The sequence below is a fragment of the Hetaerina americana genome, unplaced genomic scaffold, assembly GCF_022747635.1.
Source record: "Hetaerina americana unplaced genomic scaffold, ioHetAmer1.1.p SCAF_12, whole genome shotgun sequence".
NCBI lineage: Eukaryota > Metazoa > Arthropoda > Insecta > Odonata > Calopterygidae > Hetaerina > Hetaerina americana.
This window is the reverse complement of record NW_027286292.1, coordinates 29,857,085-29,877,192: the sequence shown is the minus strand read 5'-3', so window position 1 is coordinate 29,877,192 and position 20,108 is coordinate 29,857,085. Positions and strand designations below refer to the sequence as shown.

Sequence of the window (20,108 nt, the reverse complement as noted above, 5' to 3'; positions counted from 1 at the left end):
ACTGTATGGGTCTCCAAAGATGACAAAAGTGATTCGTGCAAGAAGCACATCGAAGCAAATGATTACCTGTTTCTTCGGAATAACTGGACATGTGGCAACCGTACCATTAGAGCAATGTAGAACCGCAAACTCTGAAAGGTACACAAGCATTTCTTTGGCAGAAGTGCTTGGTGAAATATGAAAAAAGAAGCGGCAATGAAGTTCAAGCTCTCACAAATCGGCAGAAACAACTACCAATTTGACGGACCAAAATGTCAAATTGTAGGGTCATCCTTTGTACAGCCTTGATTTAGCACCAAATGATTTCTTTTTATTCCTGTTTATCAAGAAAAAATTGCATGGCCAACATTTATCAGCGCCAGAAGAAGCCGTTGATGCATTCAAAAACCATGTTTTGGAGGTACCTCAATTGGAGTGGAAAAAGTGGCACGAAAATTGGCTTGAGCACATACAAAAGTGTATTGATTATCATTGATAATACTTGGAAAAACAATAAAGCCATTTTCAACAATAAATTACCGTATTTTCATTATTAGACTAAAAATATAAAAATAGAAACCTTCATATAATCATTTAATAATGATGAGACTGATAGGGAATGGGTGCAGTTTAATACATATTTACCTTCTAGAATATGAGAAAACTATTTGAGCAGAATATCAAAAGAAAATGCAAATTTTGCTAAATGATGCAAGCTCTTAGACAACTGCTAGTCACCTTGTGAGATACACTTAAGAAAATTTGAGAGCCAAAACAGTTTGTTCCATTTAAAGCTGGATGATTGACACCGGCCTTAAAAATTGTGACCAGTAGTGACAAGTCAGGAGAGGTTTGCAAGCTTCCCCTCACCCCTTTAACACCACAGCTCGGGCTTGCTAGCTACAGCATGTTACGTACGACCTTGCAAATGCAGCTAGAGAATCCAAGGCAGCTGGAGGGGATAGAGAAGAGGGGAATCCAGCTACATTATTGTCTATACACTAGTATATATCTGCCACTAGAAGAAAACTTCTTACAAAACCAAACCTTCCAGCCTCTTCACTGGGAGCAACCACCTTTATTCCTGTTGCGCATAAAATCCATAATATCCCCCCTGTAATACCCCTCGGCCTCCTTCAAACATCACCATACTTGAATGACATCCTGAGATTCACAAGACCACTCACAAAACCACCCTATCTTCCTCTTTGTGCAACCACTCAAATTGTGAGTGCTATGTTCTCCACCCCAGAGACTAATTATCTTCGCCCGAGTATTTTCCTCTAGCCACTTGTACATCCAAAAATGCAATTAACAAATTAACATGCAACTCCTGCCCTTCCTTTCACAAATTCAAATGTACCAGTGCATTCACCTTGGTAAAAAGAGTAGCAGAAGTTACACGAGAAGTGGTATATTTTATTTTTCAGAAGGTAAGTGGTCTTTGAGGGTAATTATAATATAACGGCATGTTGATGAGACAAAAAAACGGAAGATACTCAAAAACTTTTTAATATTTCTGTGGCATTACCACCTTCTTCACCAGATTGAAGAGGACTAGTCATAAGTGTTTTCGTTCTTTTGGTGAAAAAGGTGACTTGAATGCCAATATTCAATACCAAATTTCAACATACAGGAACCTGCATACCCAGCAAATTGAAATCCCCAGATAACCACACAGTGTTACCAGTGCTGTTCACTTTTAAGTTAAAGATTTAGATACATGCAAGGAAAATAACTGTATACCTTAAAGAATACAAATATTTGGTAAAGGAATAATAAAAATGATTTCTACAAATAATTGCACATTCCGGAGAGTACAACGTATGACAAAAGAGGGCAATTGCACAAAAATGGTTGTAAACGCTATTTTGATCAAAATAATCATAGTTTGCTTCATTTCCATGCAAAGAAAAACTGTTACTATGCATCATTTTCCAAATAGATATAACAACAAGACTAAACAGGTTTAACAATATGTGTACCACATTAATTACAAGTACATGCACCATACCAATTTTATTCTCAACTTCGAGAAAACAATTTTTGGGTCTTTTGGGACCAACTTTTCATGATCATGGTTTCATTGCATGGCAACATGCCACCCTGCCACGTGAGTCTTCCCTCATATACACCTAATATGAAAGACATCTGCCAAGTAACGCCTGAGACAGTGGCTTACATGAAGATTATAACCTGATATATTTATTGACACTTATACAGATGATTTGGGGATGCATGAACCCCTAGATAAATTGGAAGGGAATAATCAAGATGGAACACACTCTAAAAACAAGTTAAGGAGACATTATGCATTGCAATAATTACATGAAAAATTATCTACAAGTGATTAGAGATGTAATCCCAGCAGCTAGCCATCAATGAATGGTTAAATATGAATACTCCAGATTCTCTGATAATTCAAAACCAAAGTGGCATAGGGGTATGGTCATCCCCCAAAAACACCAAGGTTAACGTGGCTCACAATGCACTGGAAGTAAATATTTAGAGACTTGGAATCAGCCTTATTTTCTCTTTTTGGCTAGCTTTTGGTTTCAACTATGCAAAAAAATATTCTTTATTGCCTTATAATTATTACGAAACTCGCTTAAGTATCTACATTTGTACATACTGTGTGCTTATGCGGAGGTAAGCAAAAGGTTAAAGAATTTCAAATAATTTACTACTATCGCAAAAAAGTTTTTAGAAGATTTTTGAGAAAAAACAAGATGCTATTGGTCTATTATTCTCCAAATCAATGTGGGAACTAGAATATTTAATGATATTTTCAGTTTTGTGGGAAATTTACTATTAGAGATATTTGATAAAGGGTGGGATATTAATTTAGCTGCTACTTCGATAAAGAGTATAGGTACTCCACCAATCCCAACTGATCATTTATTTTGAAAAATTTGTTCTGACATTTTCACCTCTTTACTGTCACAAGGCATAAGAAATTAATGAGTGCGGTTGGTTACACTCTGATCATTAAAACTTTGCAATGTCCGGAAGTTCTCTCTGATAATTTATCAAATTTTGTTGGAGCAGAATTTCTATCATATGTTATCTCTTAAGTTAATTCAAGATAATTCTTGTGACTTTATAATCATTACTAGATGCTATTATGAAAATATTATGATAGTTTTTCCTTGATTGTTTGACCTCATACTTGTAAAGACTTAATGGCTCCTAATATTTAAGATGGATCATAGAATTTCCATTGAAAATGTAGTTCAAGCATTCAAATTGCCCTTCTTCACCAGCCCTACAAGGAATTCAACATTTTTTCGACCTTGACGCTATAAAATGTTGGTGGGATGATGGGTGAATCAAAATTAAAATAGCATGTGCTGATGATTTTTGGGAATAGGAGTAGTTCCCTCCCTAATGGCTACTGTATCATAAATACCAAAATAGAAAAGTGCAGACTTGATTAAATACTAGGGCATTACCATTACTCTCAACCTCTCCTAAGGAAAAATTTACAGAGAATGTGTTAACAAGCTAATAAAAAATTATGCTTCAATCAAAGGGTATTGGTGAAATATGACAAACTGTTTAAGAGCAACGTTATATTTCACTAAATAGGCTTACTTCAGAATATGCTGCTAGTATATGTGAGCCTCATGAAGTTGGATTGATTGCTGAATTAGATCATGAGCAGCATAGAGGAGCTAGATTTGTATATGATATCATGATAAAATGAGTAATGTACCAAGATTATTAGAGAAACTAGGTGAGAGTCACACATTGAGCAAAGGTTTAACTACAGATAAAAAAATCTTGGATAAATTGGATGGTCTCTTGAGTAATGATGTTGAAAATGTATTAATGGCCCTGTCATAATACATCTGGAGAGATCACATCAATAAAATTAGAAGTATTAAGGGCACAAGAGATGGATTTAAGATATAATTTTTCTCACAAATGGTAAGGGAACAGAATAACACCACTTGAACGTGGTAAGCAGAGAACATTCTTTTTATTTTCTCATTCGAAGAATCCTTGTATATTTTTATTTCATCTAGTTTTAGTTACTGTTCTTTTTACTAACCACTCCGCTAAAGAAAAGAAGTATCTCTCTCTAAGATACCACAATGCATGTACCTGTCATTATCATGATCTATACTATTTGAATTATTTTACAAACATATTGTAACTAAAAATCAAGAAAAATTTCATTTTTGATTATGTCTGGTGTATAATCACTCTCTGCCACATACCCTAGCGGTGCCTTACATCGTACCATGTAGATTTACGGACAAAAATAAAGTGCAAATAACCAATCTTAGCCATAAGACTAACCATGATTTTCCTTGGACATTTACTTTTCATTTATAATAATCAAATGCAAGTATCTTTTAGGAGGTTTACAGTAACATTTTTGTCATAATTCTTATGTTCTATAAATATAAAACAGTATACTGATAAATACGGACATGTCCACTGCATTTAACCAAAACTACATCAAAACAAATTAATGCCCTCCAGGATAATAGCACTTCACTTCAGTCCATTATTTTTGTTAGTTTAAGGAGCGACTGTTAGATGGGTTAGGAGTTCGGGAATGATAGCAGAGCTTAACAGCATTAACTCACCAGCCCCTATTCCCATCATTGCAAAATTCTTCAGCAGCTCACATCCAATGGCACCAGCACCAACGACAAAATACCTCAGTGATTCAAGCCTCTTTTGAAACTCTTTTCCAAATAATGCGATTTGGGAGTCGTATCTACTTCCATTCTGAGTAAAACAAAGTTGATATACATTAAGTTTTGTCCCATTGTTATAATATAAACACTTCAATAAAATATCCCATTCACTGTGCTGATGATAATGAATGATAACAGTTACAATATTTCTATTTCAATTACATCTAATTATACAAAAGTATTTACAGGGTGTCTAGCCAGAAAGTAGTTGTCAATAACTTTTTCTTTATTTTTTAACTCATACCACATTTTGGTACTTCTGCCAGTTTCATTTAGACCAAGGCATTACTGTTTACTTGAATGATTTTTTACTACCCATTATTGTTCCAATATTTGATTTTTTTCTTTTTATCTTACTTATTAACACATTCAATGAATTTTTATAAGCTTCAGTTTTATCTAAATGTTATATATTCCCATTATATTTTTTCATGTTTCCCTCTTTAACAGAAGAAAGTTCATAGTGCAAGGTGGCCATGGGGTTGGAATTAATACAAGAGGTAGAAAAAACAGTTCACAGTAAAGGTGTTTTGCAGGTTTTATAGGATCATACCCAAGTCCTTCAAACTAGTTCACAAAGGTAGTTAGAGGGTTTTAATGATGTAAGGGCTGGTGTTATGACTCTTTGTTCAGTATTTATACTCAGTTAAAAAACGGGTTCAATTAGCTTCAAGATGAAGCCACCAATAAGGAAGAAATTGAAAGTTATTTAAGAAATATGGCTGTTTCACTTAGGGAAGTTTAATATGGTATAATAAAACTCAAAAAAAACAAAGAATGCTTAATTCAAACAAACCTTAATAATTTTAACAAATGCTAATGAAGTTGTCTCTTATCAATTTTCTTTTTGGACATTTAAATTACATATTTTGAGCTAAAAGTCAACGAGATCAATAATAACACTCATCAATTAGCTGGTTGATTTTGTTTTTCAATGATATATGGTTAATGATTAAAGGTTCATCCAAATAATTTGTCTGTGATATCATCATTACTTTGGTTAGTTAATTTTATTCCATGCTTAGATATCATTGCAAAGAGGAGCTGTGTAGATGCAGTTGAGTGACAAAAAAACTCCACTACTAACATTTGAAACTAACAACTACTCAATGGATATAAACAACCAGCAAGTGAACAATCATTGTTTACAATAATGCTTGCATTATATTTGACAAGGAAAAATATTAACTCATAGAATTATGTGATATCACCAAAAAAATATGGTATTCCAGGGAAAATTAACTTACTTGCAAATGAAAGAGTATCATAATTGTGAATTATGCATGCCAATCGCATTCTTGAATTGTAATCAAGAGCATAAAAAGATGGCCATATACCATACTTATGATAATAATTAGGTAGGTAATAGAGTTTGCTTACGGCTTGATAAATGCACACAAATGGTACTGGGAAAGTATTTTGCAAATTCAAGTAAAAGAGATACGTAGAGCAGGTATATTCATGTTATTTATTACATGAGGCCATTCTTCGGTTACACTTGTTTACTCTGTTATGGCTACATATTTGTTTCAATAAATGGAATTTTCAAGCAGCACCCATTATTTTTAGAAGGAGATTTGTAGGTGCTTTTATACTGAAATAATGATGATTTGAAACCCTAATTCACTTACACTTTCCACATCAATGTTTTCAAGAAAGAGGTATCTCATTTATTTATGTCATTAATATATGATTTTCAACCACCTTAAATATAACCATTTATTTTCTTCAGAAAAGTATGATACTCTTGCTTGTTTTGCTATTTCCTGAATTTCTTATAGTCCTCAATAAAATCACCAAGCGTGAAATTCAATGGTATGAGATACAAAAGATAATCAAACACAATGGAAATGTACATTTCTGATAACCTTTAGCTTAAAATTTAATATCCAACAGTTTCATAATTATAAGTTGATAAACTGTCATTCATATCCATTTAAATAAAACAACATTTTCCATATTGTTTTATTTAAATGGATATGAATGATTTTGAAGTTTCAATTGTTGCTCATAATAATAATAAAGCACTTTTATTTCTACTCGATATATCCACAGAACATTAATGTGGTATTTTATATCTTATGGAATGAAATGATCATGGACCCAGTCTGTTCTGATAATCCCAATGAACTATGAATTTATTAAATTCCTTTGTGGTAGAGACAGGCCATCCATAATCCTCCCCATAGTTCGAGGTTGTCAATATTATCCCATGGCATCACTTATTAATTTGACTACAATAGGCATTAGCAACTGGTAGAATAAACGCCCTTTCTTTAGTGATTTTTCGACCAGAAATATTGGTTTCACTTTATAAAGCATGCATATTTTCCATCAAAGATTTCCAGTACATGCCCATTTTATCTGTATTTTATAATGGTGATAACAGCAAATCATATTTAATCATCAGTGCTTGAAAATGTTCAAGACAAGGTTCAACATCATTTTATCAATATTTGGGAAATGATAGGCATTTGCCAAGAGTTAGTGCTCTCAGCACCCATGGTGCATATTGCTCCATAAGTCATGGAATACTAAATTGATAATCTGGGAATTCTTGATGAAACAATAAGTTCTTACTCACACAAGCATGAGCAACAACTAAAAATCTCTAATCATTTTCCATTGGAAAGAAGGGAGTCAAGGGAGTAATTTATTATTTTTAATCTTCCAGGCTTTCAAGGTACGTGGCTACCATGTGATAACTATCTTTGGCTAAATCTAACTAGCCCCTACCTCACTTTTTTGTGGCTTTTTTTCCAGACAAAAATTTTAATAGTTATATGGCATATTTTATGCACCCATTCTAAATACTTCATATGCAGCCATTTAACTAGGAAGTTTGCATAAAAATACACTGTACTTACTGAATGAAATTCCATGATATTTGGCACTTCGTCTGGCAAGCATTCGACAGCATCAAAATAGAGCCACTGAAATATTGGCATAAATTTTCCACTTGATGCTTTTAAAACCTATGAATCAAGTATAATAGAGTCATTAGATCAAAAAATATTAATCTCAAAATACATACAGAGCCAAAGTCAGCCATTTATATAATTACTTCTTGAGCAACAATTCCTCCAATAACAGCATTCATTGGGCAAATGTCTCCAGAAGCCATCTTGGCGAATTTGAGTAGATCATCTTCCTTGAACTCTGAGACATTGAAATTAGGAGCATGATCTCTTGCCAAACTCAAGAACTCTTCAGCATCATTCTGAAGTGGAATAATTTTTATAAAATTTTAGGTTAAGTGATGTAAAATATTATTTTACACATTTCAATAGCCCATTAAAGTGGACCATTCATCTATAAATTGACTCTCAAAAATCACTGTGAAATAAAGATTAAGTAAAGTATCTACAGACATTTCTAATAAAATTACCATTTCCAATATACCTACATTACAGTTAATTTATTTTGTTAAAATTAAAATAATTCATGGAACTGCTTAATCACCTAATACTTGCAAATGAAGTTAGATCCACACAATTCCTCTATGAGCAATAATTAATAGAAATGCATGCGCTATGGTGTTAGTTCAAAAATGGAAAGGGGAGTTAATGGATTTGATTAGGGGGTTGTACAATAATACTAAATAATCTGTTAAAACTTGAATGCATTACCTAAAATAAAAGAAAAACCTGACCAAAATGTTCTCCATTACATAAATAGAATTAGAGAAATAACAGTTAAATATTGATACAGAGTGTACTCATATGTACACATTCAGTGAAGACATTTTTTTACCATTTATTACTAAAAAAGAAAACTTTATATGAATAAGTGTAGAATAAAACAAGTAACCTCTACTAAAATGAACCACAATCAGGATAAAAACAATTTAGCCATTAATTTACTGACAAATCAAACCAACATGACCTTGCAGTCACTATTCCACCCTTACTGATAGTACCACATATACCACTACACAGAAGTGACTTAAATAGTGCTATTTAATTGGATAATTAAGAAGAGATGTGCACAACATTTCTCTCATGTAAAGACACACTTTCCTGGAGTACTATGTTAATTTATTAAAACATCTGTACACAGCTAATAGATCTGCCTACATTGGAAGGTGCAAATGTGTTAAAGACCTCCTTGGCCCTCGGTCAGAAAACCAAAAAAACTGGCCTTCTTCACAGTAATTTTCACACACTACACAAGGTAAACTACACACAAGGCAGAAGAGGCTTCTTTGGAAAAGCAAACACACACAATAGAAAAAAGTTGCAGCAAACATGCAGAGCCCAGCAAAGGAAATGGCCCCACAAGACCAATACAAACATTCACACAAAAAAACCTGCAACATTGTGAAAAACATTCATTTGAGTTCAACATATTGAAGAGGGGGCATGGAAATAGAAAAATGTGCCAATGGCATGTCGCAACAAATTCCAGATGGCTAATTTTGAACCAAAAAAGTTTGTTCCAACTGGGATTCAACCAATGGATTTTCAATTAATGCAGCCTCCCAGAGAAGAATGCACGGTCTGAGCACCATAATAAAAGTCTAAGACAAAAAATTGATTAGGGTAATTTTAACAGCTTCATCCATAAGTGGAAAACATATAGCAAACAAATCAAATGAAATAATGACAGATTAAGGGACTTTCTTTTGACTAGCTAGAAGTCAGCAAAACCACAATTTTGGCTGACAATCAAAGAAATTAAATTGACAGGTTAATTCACTTTAATATGCTTGAAGAAAGTCAAACCATTCCAAATCAATGTCTTTTAAGATTCAGTTACTAAATGTGAGGCAAAATAACATTAATTACCTCATTCCATGGTTGTGGCAGCCTGCAGTGTTTTGCCTTGAAGTGATGAAGTGTGAGAAAAGCCAAATGAATACTTGACAAAGAGTCCATTTTTGAAAAATCAGTAACCAGCATATCAGGAGAACTTATAGACTTTTTCAGTTCCTTAAAATTCAAAATCTTCGGCATTTTAACTTGTGAAACAATACCTCCTCTCTGGTACTTTGAAAATTTTGAGGTATTACCAATGCTAAGTGTATATGGGCCTGAAGATAAAAATTACGTTTATTAGAAAACTTTCAAAAAATTAAGCATGGATTTATTTAAACAAACAATCATAATATGCAGTTGCTAGTCTCTCTATGCCTACTTAAGTCTACATTTCTATATGAAATATGACTCATGATTACTAACTCAAGGTTACACTAATTATCTAAGAGTCTACCTAACAGCCCTTTCCTGTCCAACAGAAATTCAACTCTACATTGCATTTACTCTGGCCCAGTCCAAGGTAGCGTGTCAGTTGAAAAGTGGAACTTTATACAGAACTTCATGAACTTAGGCACTTTCTACAGAAATTTTTCAGAACTCTCTTTTTTCATCAATATCACATCTCAAGTTTTGTTTTTGCTTTGTTTCCAAGTGATTACCTAAATTAAAAGACAAAGTGTTCATAGGAAAATCTATACTTGTAGGCTTTTTTTACACAGTTAAATGTGAAACTGATATTTATATTTTAGTTTACTGTAGATAAAAAACCGCCCTGATACCGATGAAATATTGGAAAAGTAATGACTAAAAGCATGACAATTTCTTTTAAAAACTATTTTCAAGAGACACCAGCTTGTAGCAATACTGTTGTGCTTTTCAGTCATATGATAACCTTCAGTGTTCGTAAATGCTTGTAGACTTGGTGTAGCCACTCTTGTTTATGGGTTGCATCTATTAATTTACTAGATAAGTAGCTTTTTTAAAATACCTTAGACATTGTTTACTCGTTCGATCCATTGCTTTTAGAGAATTTAGAAAACACTTCTAGTTATTAAAAAATTAATTATTTTTTGCCTTTTTCAATCTGCAGAGTGTAATTACCCTCCACTACTCTCCAATTTTGCAATAGCATCAGAATGCATTGCAGTTTTTTCTAGTTTTCATTAAATTTTATGCATCATTGGATTTACTACATTATTTTCCTTATATGGTTAAGTTATTGATTACGTTTCAAGTTCTTTTCCCTGAAGTGCAACTATATACGAAAATCCGAATTGCTTCAGAATAATTTTTGTTTTTTTATTATTTCTAAAAAGATTTACAGATTATAATTAGGCGAGTGTCAGCTAACATCTTGATCTAGTTCACTAGCACATTTTCAGTCCTTTACTATCATGCATTAGCGATTATATATTTCCATAGAACTAGTTTTCTCCTGATTATTTTATTTACTGTCTTATTTAGTTACAAGAGGAAGTAAGATTTTATCAGATTGGTTCTGCTAAAGATCCAATATTTAAATACACATACCTACTGATTTTTCCTAGCATGAATTAGGTATAAACCTGTTAGATGAGAGAGAAAATATCTTACATTTATTTCTTAAATCTTTACGTCAACAATTCTTGAACTCAAAATGGTAGTGACCAGCAAAGGGGAGGAAACAGGAAGGGAATTCCAAAGAAAGAGCAGTATTGGATGGAAAACTCTCTTTGTAGCCTCACCATCCACTCCCCACAGCAGTCCCCAACCAACCAGCCCCCTCTTTCCTCTAGCCCCATGTCCTTGGCCAACCTCCAGTTCATTGGAAACAAATATCAAAGATTTGTTGCAGGAAGAAGAAGAAGAGAGTAAGGATTTCTTTAAAGAAAATGAGCGAGGATCCTCTTCAGAACAACAACTACTCCAAGAGATGAGTAATACCTCATTAGGTGGGCAAGATATTACCCCTTCCTCTCCTAACCCTCACAAAGGCAGCAAAATCCTCAAAATCTTTTACGCAGGATAAAAACTATGATTGAACATCAAAAAGACCAACAAATCTTATGATACCCTTCACTGACATTCTTGCCTCAACACTCCAAACCCAGCAGAGTATCCCAGAAAATAATGGGATCTTTCACTGATATATGACTTATCTAATGATAACATGAACTATCAACTACACATAACTTTACCTCAATTGATACAACCATAAAATATTTCCAATTTGTTTGAGACTCTTACCAATTACTTTGATCCTCTTTGGTGGACAGTTATTCAGTTCCTCCATTCCTTGGATTTCAGAGAAGGTAACATGGTCCCCATCTTCCAGGCCATGGCGGGAGTCATCAATGCATGTTATTATTCCTTCAGTATCCTTAAATTAAAATTCATTGGCTAAGCTTATGTCAACTCAAGCATACATATACTACCTAAAATAAAACCAACCTGAGATATGCTAGCTATCATTGCAGACACGGGATTTTCTCCAGTTTGATCCACAACTCTGAATTCTTCACCAAAATCACAAAAAATTTGCCCATACAGTCCTTTTGTATCAGCAATTACTAATGCAATCCCAGTAGAATGAGTCAACTCTGAAATACGAAGCTGCTCATCCAATGTTGATGCAGTTAGAACAACAACCTAAATGAAGAAATTAAATTAAATGAGGGATGAACAAATATTATGCTTCAAAATTCAAGCCGTCAACCATGCATAGCTTGGAAATCCAAACTACAAGGCCATATTAAATGCAGTCATGCTCAGAGTTCTGACAAACCATTAAATTTGATAACTTTTCATTATCTATTGGTGAGAAACATAAAATCAGCACTTCCTGGTATGGACAATTTTAAAGGTGTATTTTAGGTTGCCCATTCCACCTGCTAAGGGATAAGCAACAATTATATACATTCTGGACAGGCTAGTTTCAAAGTGTTGCTGGGCCTCATTGCCGCCCCATTAACTTTTCAGCAAGCTTTAGGGTATTTTACAAAGACATCATATGATATATCATATTCTTAACTCCGTTTTCAAGTACCAGATCAAGATATAAAGAATGGGCACATTGCTGATGGAGTAAAATATCTGAAGTCTAATATATTTTATCTCTTCTAACTTATATGGGCTCCCACTTTCAAATAATAAGCATGGAAATCAAATTACAGAGGAGTAGGAGACCCCACCTCCCAAGTGAATTGCCTACCATCTGCAGATTTGTTGGGGATAGTAGGGAAGATGAAAGAAAAACAGCAGAGGAGATGGTGGCTGTGAGAATGCTACAGTGAAAGAGTAAAACCACACATGTTCTCTGTATATTTGTTTGCATGAGTGTTGGATGAAGGGATTTTTGCACAAGTGTGTGCGCTGCTGTGGGTGCAATTTTCCGTGTTGTTGTTTTGCATGTGGTATTGTTCCTTTTTATGGTTGGTGACCTAACACCACCCGCCACACGCCCTTGCGGCGGCTTGCGGGGTATTACGTAGATGTAGATGTGGATGACATTGCCGCACACAAAGACTCATCCCATCCCATGGACTACAACCTTGATGTGGTGGAACGGCTTGTGTGTTCCAATGTCCCCAAGAGCTGTGAGGGTGGGAGTAATGATAATTGCTCCTGGTAGGGTCACCCATGACATATAGGTCGAGGGTTATGAGCCAGACAAAAGGTAAGCCATGCAGAGTCTGTTCCTCAAGTGAGGTGGCTGCAAAGGCATCTGACCCCAATGGGGTGGCCATTGAGTGTCACGTTAAAAACACTATTGAGGAAGACAACTGGAAAAAAATGCCCAATAGTGAAAATTCTCCTTCCTGCAATTTACATTTTCCTTTTCCACTTTTTTATGGAGTCCCTATAAATGTACAAAAAAGGGGGTTTTCCTGTGTATATACAAGCATTATTCATTACAAAAATGACATCTTTCCAAAATTGACCAACCCATGTTCTATATTTATATTAAACATTTTTCAAGGTCTCACCACTCAAAACAATGGTCAGTTAACCCAGATGACCACAATACGACAATATTACCTGAAATTTCTTGAGAAAATCTGCAATTAAAGGCCCTTCATAAGCCAATGTCTGCACATAATCATTGAGTTCAGCAAGCTTCTGGACGCATGCTTGAGCACGATTTTTTCCAATGTCATGCTCTTCCAAATAGAACTGAAATGAGAAAAATTGATAACAAACAAATTGATTCCAACAAACATAGTGTAACGAAAATCACAACAGTAAAAACTTGTATAGATAAGATGAGAACAAAATTTAGCAACTATGAGCTGTAACAAACAATTACTTTATAAAATGATCCAGTTTACAAGCATAAAAAATGTCAACCACTTCCCATTCTTAATTTAAAATGGGGCCAGTAGCCACACAAGTGGCTTCAAATGGAGCACACTTTACAGTTGCCTTGCATGACAACACATAGCCATACGAGGGTTATCTGAAATCTTTCCGAGTTGAACATGAATATAGCAGCACCCTTAAACAAAAGTTGGGGAATGCTATTAAAAATGCAATGAAAGGTAAACACCTAAATTTTTGCCATTTTGAACCTTCAGTTGTTTGGCAAACATTTGATTAAGATAGTTACGAGGGTTTTTGTTAAAATGGGAAAAAAGTGGAGCTGTCACAAAATATTTTTTTAAAGGTAATGTGCTTATGTAAATCAAAGACAAATTGGACACCGTGTACGGGGGACTCTGCAGCATCTTTTATAACCATGAAATGATTGTAAAAATTAAGGTTAGAGAGAGAGCTCTATGGGCAAAGAGAGAGGGCTATGGGCAAATCAAAAGAATGCCTGCGCAAACCAACCAAAGAATTGGACATGCATAGACTACCCACAAGTTGGGGTGCCATGTTTACTAACTTTGGACCAAAAATGCATCTTAATGAACATTTCGAGCCCTGTTGAGGCGGTTTAAGTGAAGCGAGTCATCTTTCACGTCGATTCATAACTGTGGCTGAAACTTTGACACACCACTACACTCCTGAGATGAAAGAACAGTTAAAACAGAGGGCTCTGAAGTGTTAACCTGCTTCAAAAAGGCAAAGATGGTTCCATCGCCAGGGAAGGTGATAGCAACTCTTTTTTGGGTTAGTTACACAATTGTGTTCATCAATTATCTTCAAAAAGATAAAACAATGATAGGAGAGTATTATGCATTACTACTTGACAATCTGAAAGCAGAAATTGCAAAAACAAAACCGCATTTGAATAAGAAGAAAGTGCTTTTCCATCAGGACAACAACATAACTGCTTACACTTAGGCAGTTGCCATGGCTAAAATTCACAAAATGTACTTTGAATTGGCTGACCACTCCTACTCACCAGATCTGGCCCCCAGCGACATTAACCTGATTCCCAACCTTAAAGCTTTAATTTGTGGGCAGAAGTTTCCACCAAATGAGGAGGTTATTGCAATAATAAAAATCTCTTTTACTGAGAAAGATGTTAACTACTATTTGGAAGGATTAAAAAAATTATAGAATCATTGAATACAGTGTATCAACTTAAAAGGAAATTTGTAAACTTATAAGAAATCTTAAAAATAAATTTGAAGAAATAAGGTCTATTATTAAGGCCCGAAACTTTTCAGAACACCCTCGTATGTCAACAATTATGCATTATCTCCCACAACACAATTGTTTTCCAATAGCAGCACAGCAAGGAAAAATCATGATGGTTACATTGAAAGAATTTCCTTGGTGTTGTAACAGGTAACTCGAGTTTAAGTGATTGAGATGAAGGAGTTAATTAGAAGACAGTATTTCATAAAAAATTATTTCCTTTGGCATTTAGTATACCTATTGCATAACATAGTACATGGAGAAGTTTCAAAAACCTCTAATCGTTGAACACAAAACAAGTATACACGTGGCTAAAAAATAATTAAACAACAAATATGGCTAAAATAGCATTATTCTCATCACTATCAAGGCTATTCCCATTATTTCAAAATAAATTATTTTTATTGAGATGTTTTTTTTTTAATTAAATTTAATGTCAACAAACAGAAATGAGAAATTTTAAACAAAGATTGAGTTATAATATTACATTAGTTCACCAGCTATGTATTTCCAATGTGAATATGAAATAAGCTAGAAACCACAGGGATGTCACTTGAATCAGCAGACATATTGCAGTTTCAGATAGTATTATGATAGAAATACGTAAAAAATTAACACAAATTTAGTTTACTTTCAGTTCTATAGTTATTTTTTAAACGTTCAAGTTTGATATACTAAAAACAAACCAATATTTCACCAAAAAATTATCTCGTATTTTTCTTATTTTCCTTACAGCTAATAACCTAAAATACGTGCATACCCCGCACTTGAATTGGTTTTTCTACTTTTGATCCCAAGGAAATTTCAAGGGAGCATGTACAGGGTTGCACCCAAAAGTGGTAGGACTGATTTTCTCTGACGCGAACGGAGCGGTGGAGGGGGGTCTGCCTGGCAGGGTAAGGTGGATGGGGCTCTTAGCAACAGATGGACACCAACCTCAGTCGCCTGCGGGCTGTCATTGAGTGAGGACACTGTTTTTAGTGAAGCAAGTTTTTTGTCCGCGTCGAAAAACAAAATGAATCTGAATTAAGATCAACGTTATTCCGAGAAGTTTCGTGCGAAACTCGGGAAGACGGCAACTGAGACCCTCGATATGATCAAGCAGACTTATGGGGACACTGCCTTAAGCCATTCCACAGTATTTGAGTGGCACAAGTTGTTTAAAGAGGTTAGGGAGCTCGTTGAAGACGACCATCGCTCCGGACGGCCGTTGACGGCAAGCCTGTACGACATTATTGACAAATTATCCTACCACCTATTTTTTATTGTGAAGTTGAATTTGACTTAGTTCACAAAATGTTCAGTTGCCAACTGAATTCTAGCAGTGCTGTTCACCAGAACACTCCCATTACTTCATATTCTACTAATTTTTCAAAGATTTTTCTCCATTAACAGCTTACTTTAAGCGACATTATTGGCGATGCATCCTTTGGCCCTCCTTTGCTTTCTCTTATCAGCAAGTGTTTAATACCATTTGTTTAACACAGTGTGGGAATAATGTTTGTAAAAGGTGATTTTTTGCTCCATGCTTTAACTTGGATCCCAAAGAGTTTATTCCTGATGGCTGAGAGCATTATTATTTCAGTCAAAGGCATTAAATTGTTTCATCCAAAGATTTTGGTGCATTTCCCACAGATAAACCAAAGGGATCAGGTTTCTCAACCTGATAAGTTTCAAGAGAAAGAACTGCATAGCCAAAATTGGTCTTCAGCAACAGCATTCAGATTCAATGTGAGATCACAATGCACTGAAACCCCTTCATTGCATTTCCAACATTTGCAGCATTATTCCGAGATTCAATCAAAACTTTTCCAAAATAGAATTTTGCATTGGGAGCTACTTCATTATTACAAAAATACATCATAGCAGATTATTTTTAATGTCTAATTGGCATAAAAGCAGTCTAATTGTAGCTTGTGTGTAGTGTGGATGGGTAAACAAAGTTCTTCCATGCCATGCACGGAACAGCAGCCCAGGCAAGACATAGAACGATGGGGAACGTGCATGGCTAAAAACAAAATGCATTTGCATGGGGTACCTTCAATTTTCGATAAAAATGTTAACACCACATCAAGATACCCATTTGTGTATTTAGTTTCTCAGTTTTACCAACAGCTCTATTTAGCAGTTCACATCTTTCCATACAAGGGTGGTCCCAGAAGTACCCGGCCTGACCTAGACATGGCAGTAGTTGTTTGAAAAATATCACTGTATTAGAAATTATGCAATCTATGAAGCATATGTTTCACATTTGAAGATGCTACGTTGTTTAGTATTTGTTTGGCAGTCATTAATAGTGAATCAGTGAATTTTCAGTGAATTGGTGAAAATGGAAAAAATTGATCATCGTTATGTGATAAAATACTTATATTTGAAAGGTCTCAGCCCAACCAATATAAAAGCTGAACTGGATTCTACTCTGGGTGAGTCTTCTCCTTCCTTTACAACAGTAAAATATTGGTTAGCAGAGTTTAAACAAGGCCGTACGAGCTGTCAAGACGAGCATCGCATAAGTCGACCAAATGAGTTGATGACTCCAGAAAAATTGAAGAAAATCCACGAAGTGATACTGGATGATCGCCAACTGAAAGTGTGCGAGCTAGCAGGCATAGTAGGCATTTCAAAAAGTGCGGTGCATTGCATATTAACTGAAAATTTGGACATGAGAAAGCTGTGTGCAAGATGGCTGCCACATTTGCTCACTCTCGAACAAAACCAATGTCGTGAAAATGTTTCAATTGAGTGTTAAGCAAAATTTCACAGCAACAGAGCAGAATTTTTGTGCCGTTTCATAACCATTGATGAGACATGGGTCCATTACTTCACACCCTAGGCAAAATAACAATCAAAACAATGGATTCAAAAGGGAGAACACTACTGCAAACAAGGCGAAGACCATTTCATCTGCAGTCAAGATCATGGCGTCGGTTTTTTGGGATGCACGTGGGATAATTTTCATTGCCTATCTTAAAAAAGGAGAAACTATCAACGGTGACTATTATGCAAACTTATTGCAACGTTTGAGTGAAGAAATCAAGCAAAAGCAGCGACATTTGGCTAAGAAGAGTGTGTTGTTTCATCAAAACAATGCACCAGCTCACAAATCCACCATTGCAATGGTCAAAATTCATGAATTTAAGTTTGAATTGCTACCGCATGCGCCCTATTTGCCAGATTTAGCCACCTCGGATTATTTTCTGTTTGCAAACTTGAAAAAATGGCTCGGTGATCGAAGATTTCCAACCGTGAAGAAGTGATGTCAGCAGTTAATGGCCAATTTGAGGAGCAAAACAGTTCTTATTATAAAAAAGTATCAAACAATTGAACATCACTGGGTAAAGTGTAAAGAGCTGAAAGGAGATTATGTTGAAGAATAAATACATTTTTTTCCAAATTTTTGTTTTCTTTTATGGGCCGGGTACTTCTGGGATTACCCTCGTAAAATATTAATGTGAGTAACTAACATCGGCTAGGTCCCGTTCGTATATACTTTTCTGGAAATATTTAATTACTAAAAATATCGGTTTTTGAAAAAAGTTTTTCCCAACACATGGTAGCACGGTTCGTTCAAATTTAATGTTTCAATTCACTTACTTCAGTGAGCAGTGAAAACTCTCTCATTCAGTTTCTAACTATTATATACATCATTTATAAATGTATACTATGATTTATGTCGATCCAGTAACCAGGGGCGTATTTACCAGTACGCCAACTACGCCATGGCGTGGGGCGGCAGCTCCCAGGGGGCAGCACAATTTCCGGAATTTTTATTTCATCAGTTTTTTAATTTTTTTTAAATGCGATCATATTGATTCAAAATCCCGCGCGTTTTCTTTTTTAGAAAAAAGGTTCCGCCATAGGCCGCCAGGAGCACGAATCCTGTATTTACATTAGTCATTGTCTTGCGAATGATCACGCCATTAAAAAATTGTAAATTTATAATCAGTCAAAGTATTAATTGATGGAATTCTAGTCTTGAACATTAAGTACCTCAAAATAAATATTAAACATATTTCATATGAATTATTCTAGCGTTTCCTTTCTAAAGTGTATATTTTGTATAAGTACTTGAAAAAGAATAAATGGATACATTCTTTTTATTGACGTGAAAATGTAGAAAATTAATTCCTTAAGGGAGCGGCAGACATTGACTATAGCGCAGGGCGGCAAATGGGGTTAATACGCCCCTGCCAGTAACGGCTGTGCGTATACATTGGTCCGCAAACCCAGGCACTTAGACCGTATTTCCCGGCCCATAAGACTAGTTTTTTTACTCCAAAATGTGTCCTAAAATCATCCTGTCTTATGGGCCGGGGGTATATAGGGATTGAAAATATATTGTCTTTATTTTGGGGAAGATCGAGATTTTGGGGCCAGATGGAGACTATGGAGTCTCTTCGGAAGTATAATGGTATAACTTCGACCTATAAACGCAAACCAATTCGCCGGAAAAATACGCATTTTTCCCCATATCAGGCATAGAAAATTGCTACCTTAATTGCAAATTTCGATAAAATCACTTTTTCGACGGTAGTAATCAACAAAAATTTAATATTTCGTAGTAACTACTTCCTATAAAAATCCCAAATAAATCGTAATTTATAAAATCTAGAGCTTCATCTGACACGTAGTGCGACCGCGAAAGTTAATACGCGTTGGGCTAGCGAGGATATCGCCTTCCGCTAATTTGTTCATACATTGTATCTCCCGATGAAATCCGAGTCGACATGTATTCAAACTCAATTAGTGCGAGAGTCTAACGGTCATTTCGTCCCGCCCCTCTGCCGACACGTATACATTGTTTATCCCGATTAACGCGGGAGTCTACCAGTAATCAACCAGTACTGTGCGAGTCGTTGAGGCATAGAAATGGTTGCTTTCAATTCAAATGTCGATCTAACAAATACTAAATGCGGACACAAGTGAAATTATTTACGCTCGAGTGCAAAAACGAAATAAGATTAACGTACAAGGCATTCATGCTGGCACACCGACAGAAAGAATGAAACGGCAGTTGACTTCTAGTGTTTGTGAATGAAAACGTCCTGACAGTTTAAAGTGAGACCATCATAATATCTTTTTAAAAATGTGATGT

General features: G+C 35.1%; 1 protein-coding gene across 9 annotated transcripts in view; it reads right to left on the bottom strand.

Annotated features, from left to right (window-relative positions):
- The window catches only part of Uba1 (ubiquitin-like activating enzyme 1), a 77,563-nt gene that overhangs the window by 38,422 nt on the left and 19,033 nt on the right, over positions 1–20,108 (bottom strand). For all 9 annotated transcript variants that reach the window (XR_011700223.1, XM_071582838.1, XM_071582833.1 and 6 more), the window contains 7 exons: positions 13,466–13,600; positions 11,879–12,076; positions 11,675–11,807; positions 9,479–9,723; positions 7,756–7,911; positions 7,559–7,666; positions 4,578–4,722 (listed from right to left, as the gene is read on the bottom strand). Coding sequence is in view for 8 of the 9 variants with exons in the window: in XM_071582838.1 (XP_071438939.1) it covers positions 4,578–4,722; positions 7,559–7,666; positions 7,756–7,911; positions 9,479–9,723; positions 11,675–11,807; positions 11,879–12,076; positions 13,466–13,600 (1,120 nt within the window). In the remaining variant the exon portion in view is untranslated. The remainder of the gene's footprint in view (positions 1–4,577; positions 4,723–7,558; positions 7,667–7,755; positions 7,912–9,478; positions 9,724–11,674; positions 11,808–11,878; positions 12,077–13,465; positions 13,601–20,108) is intronic.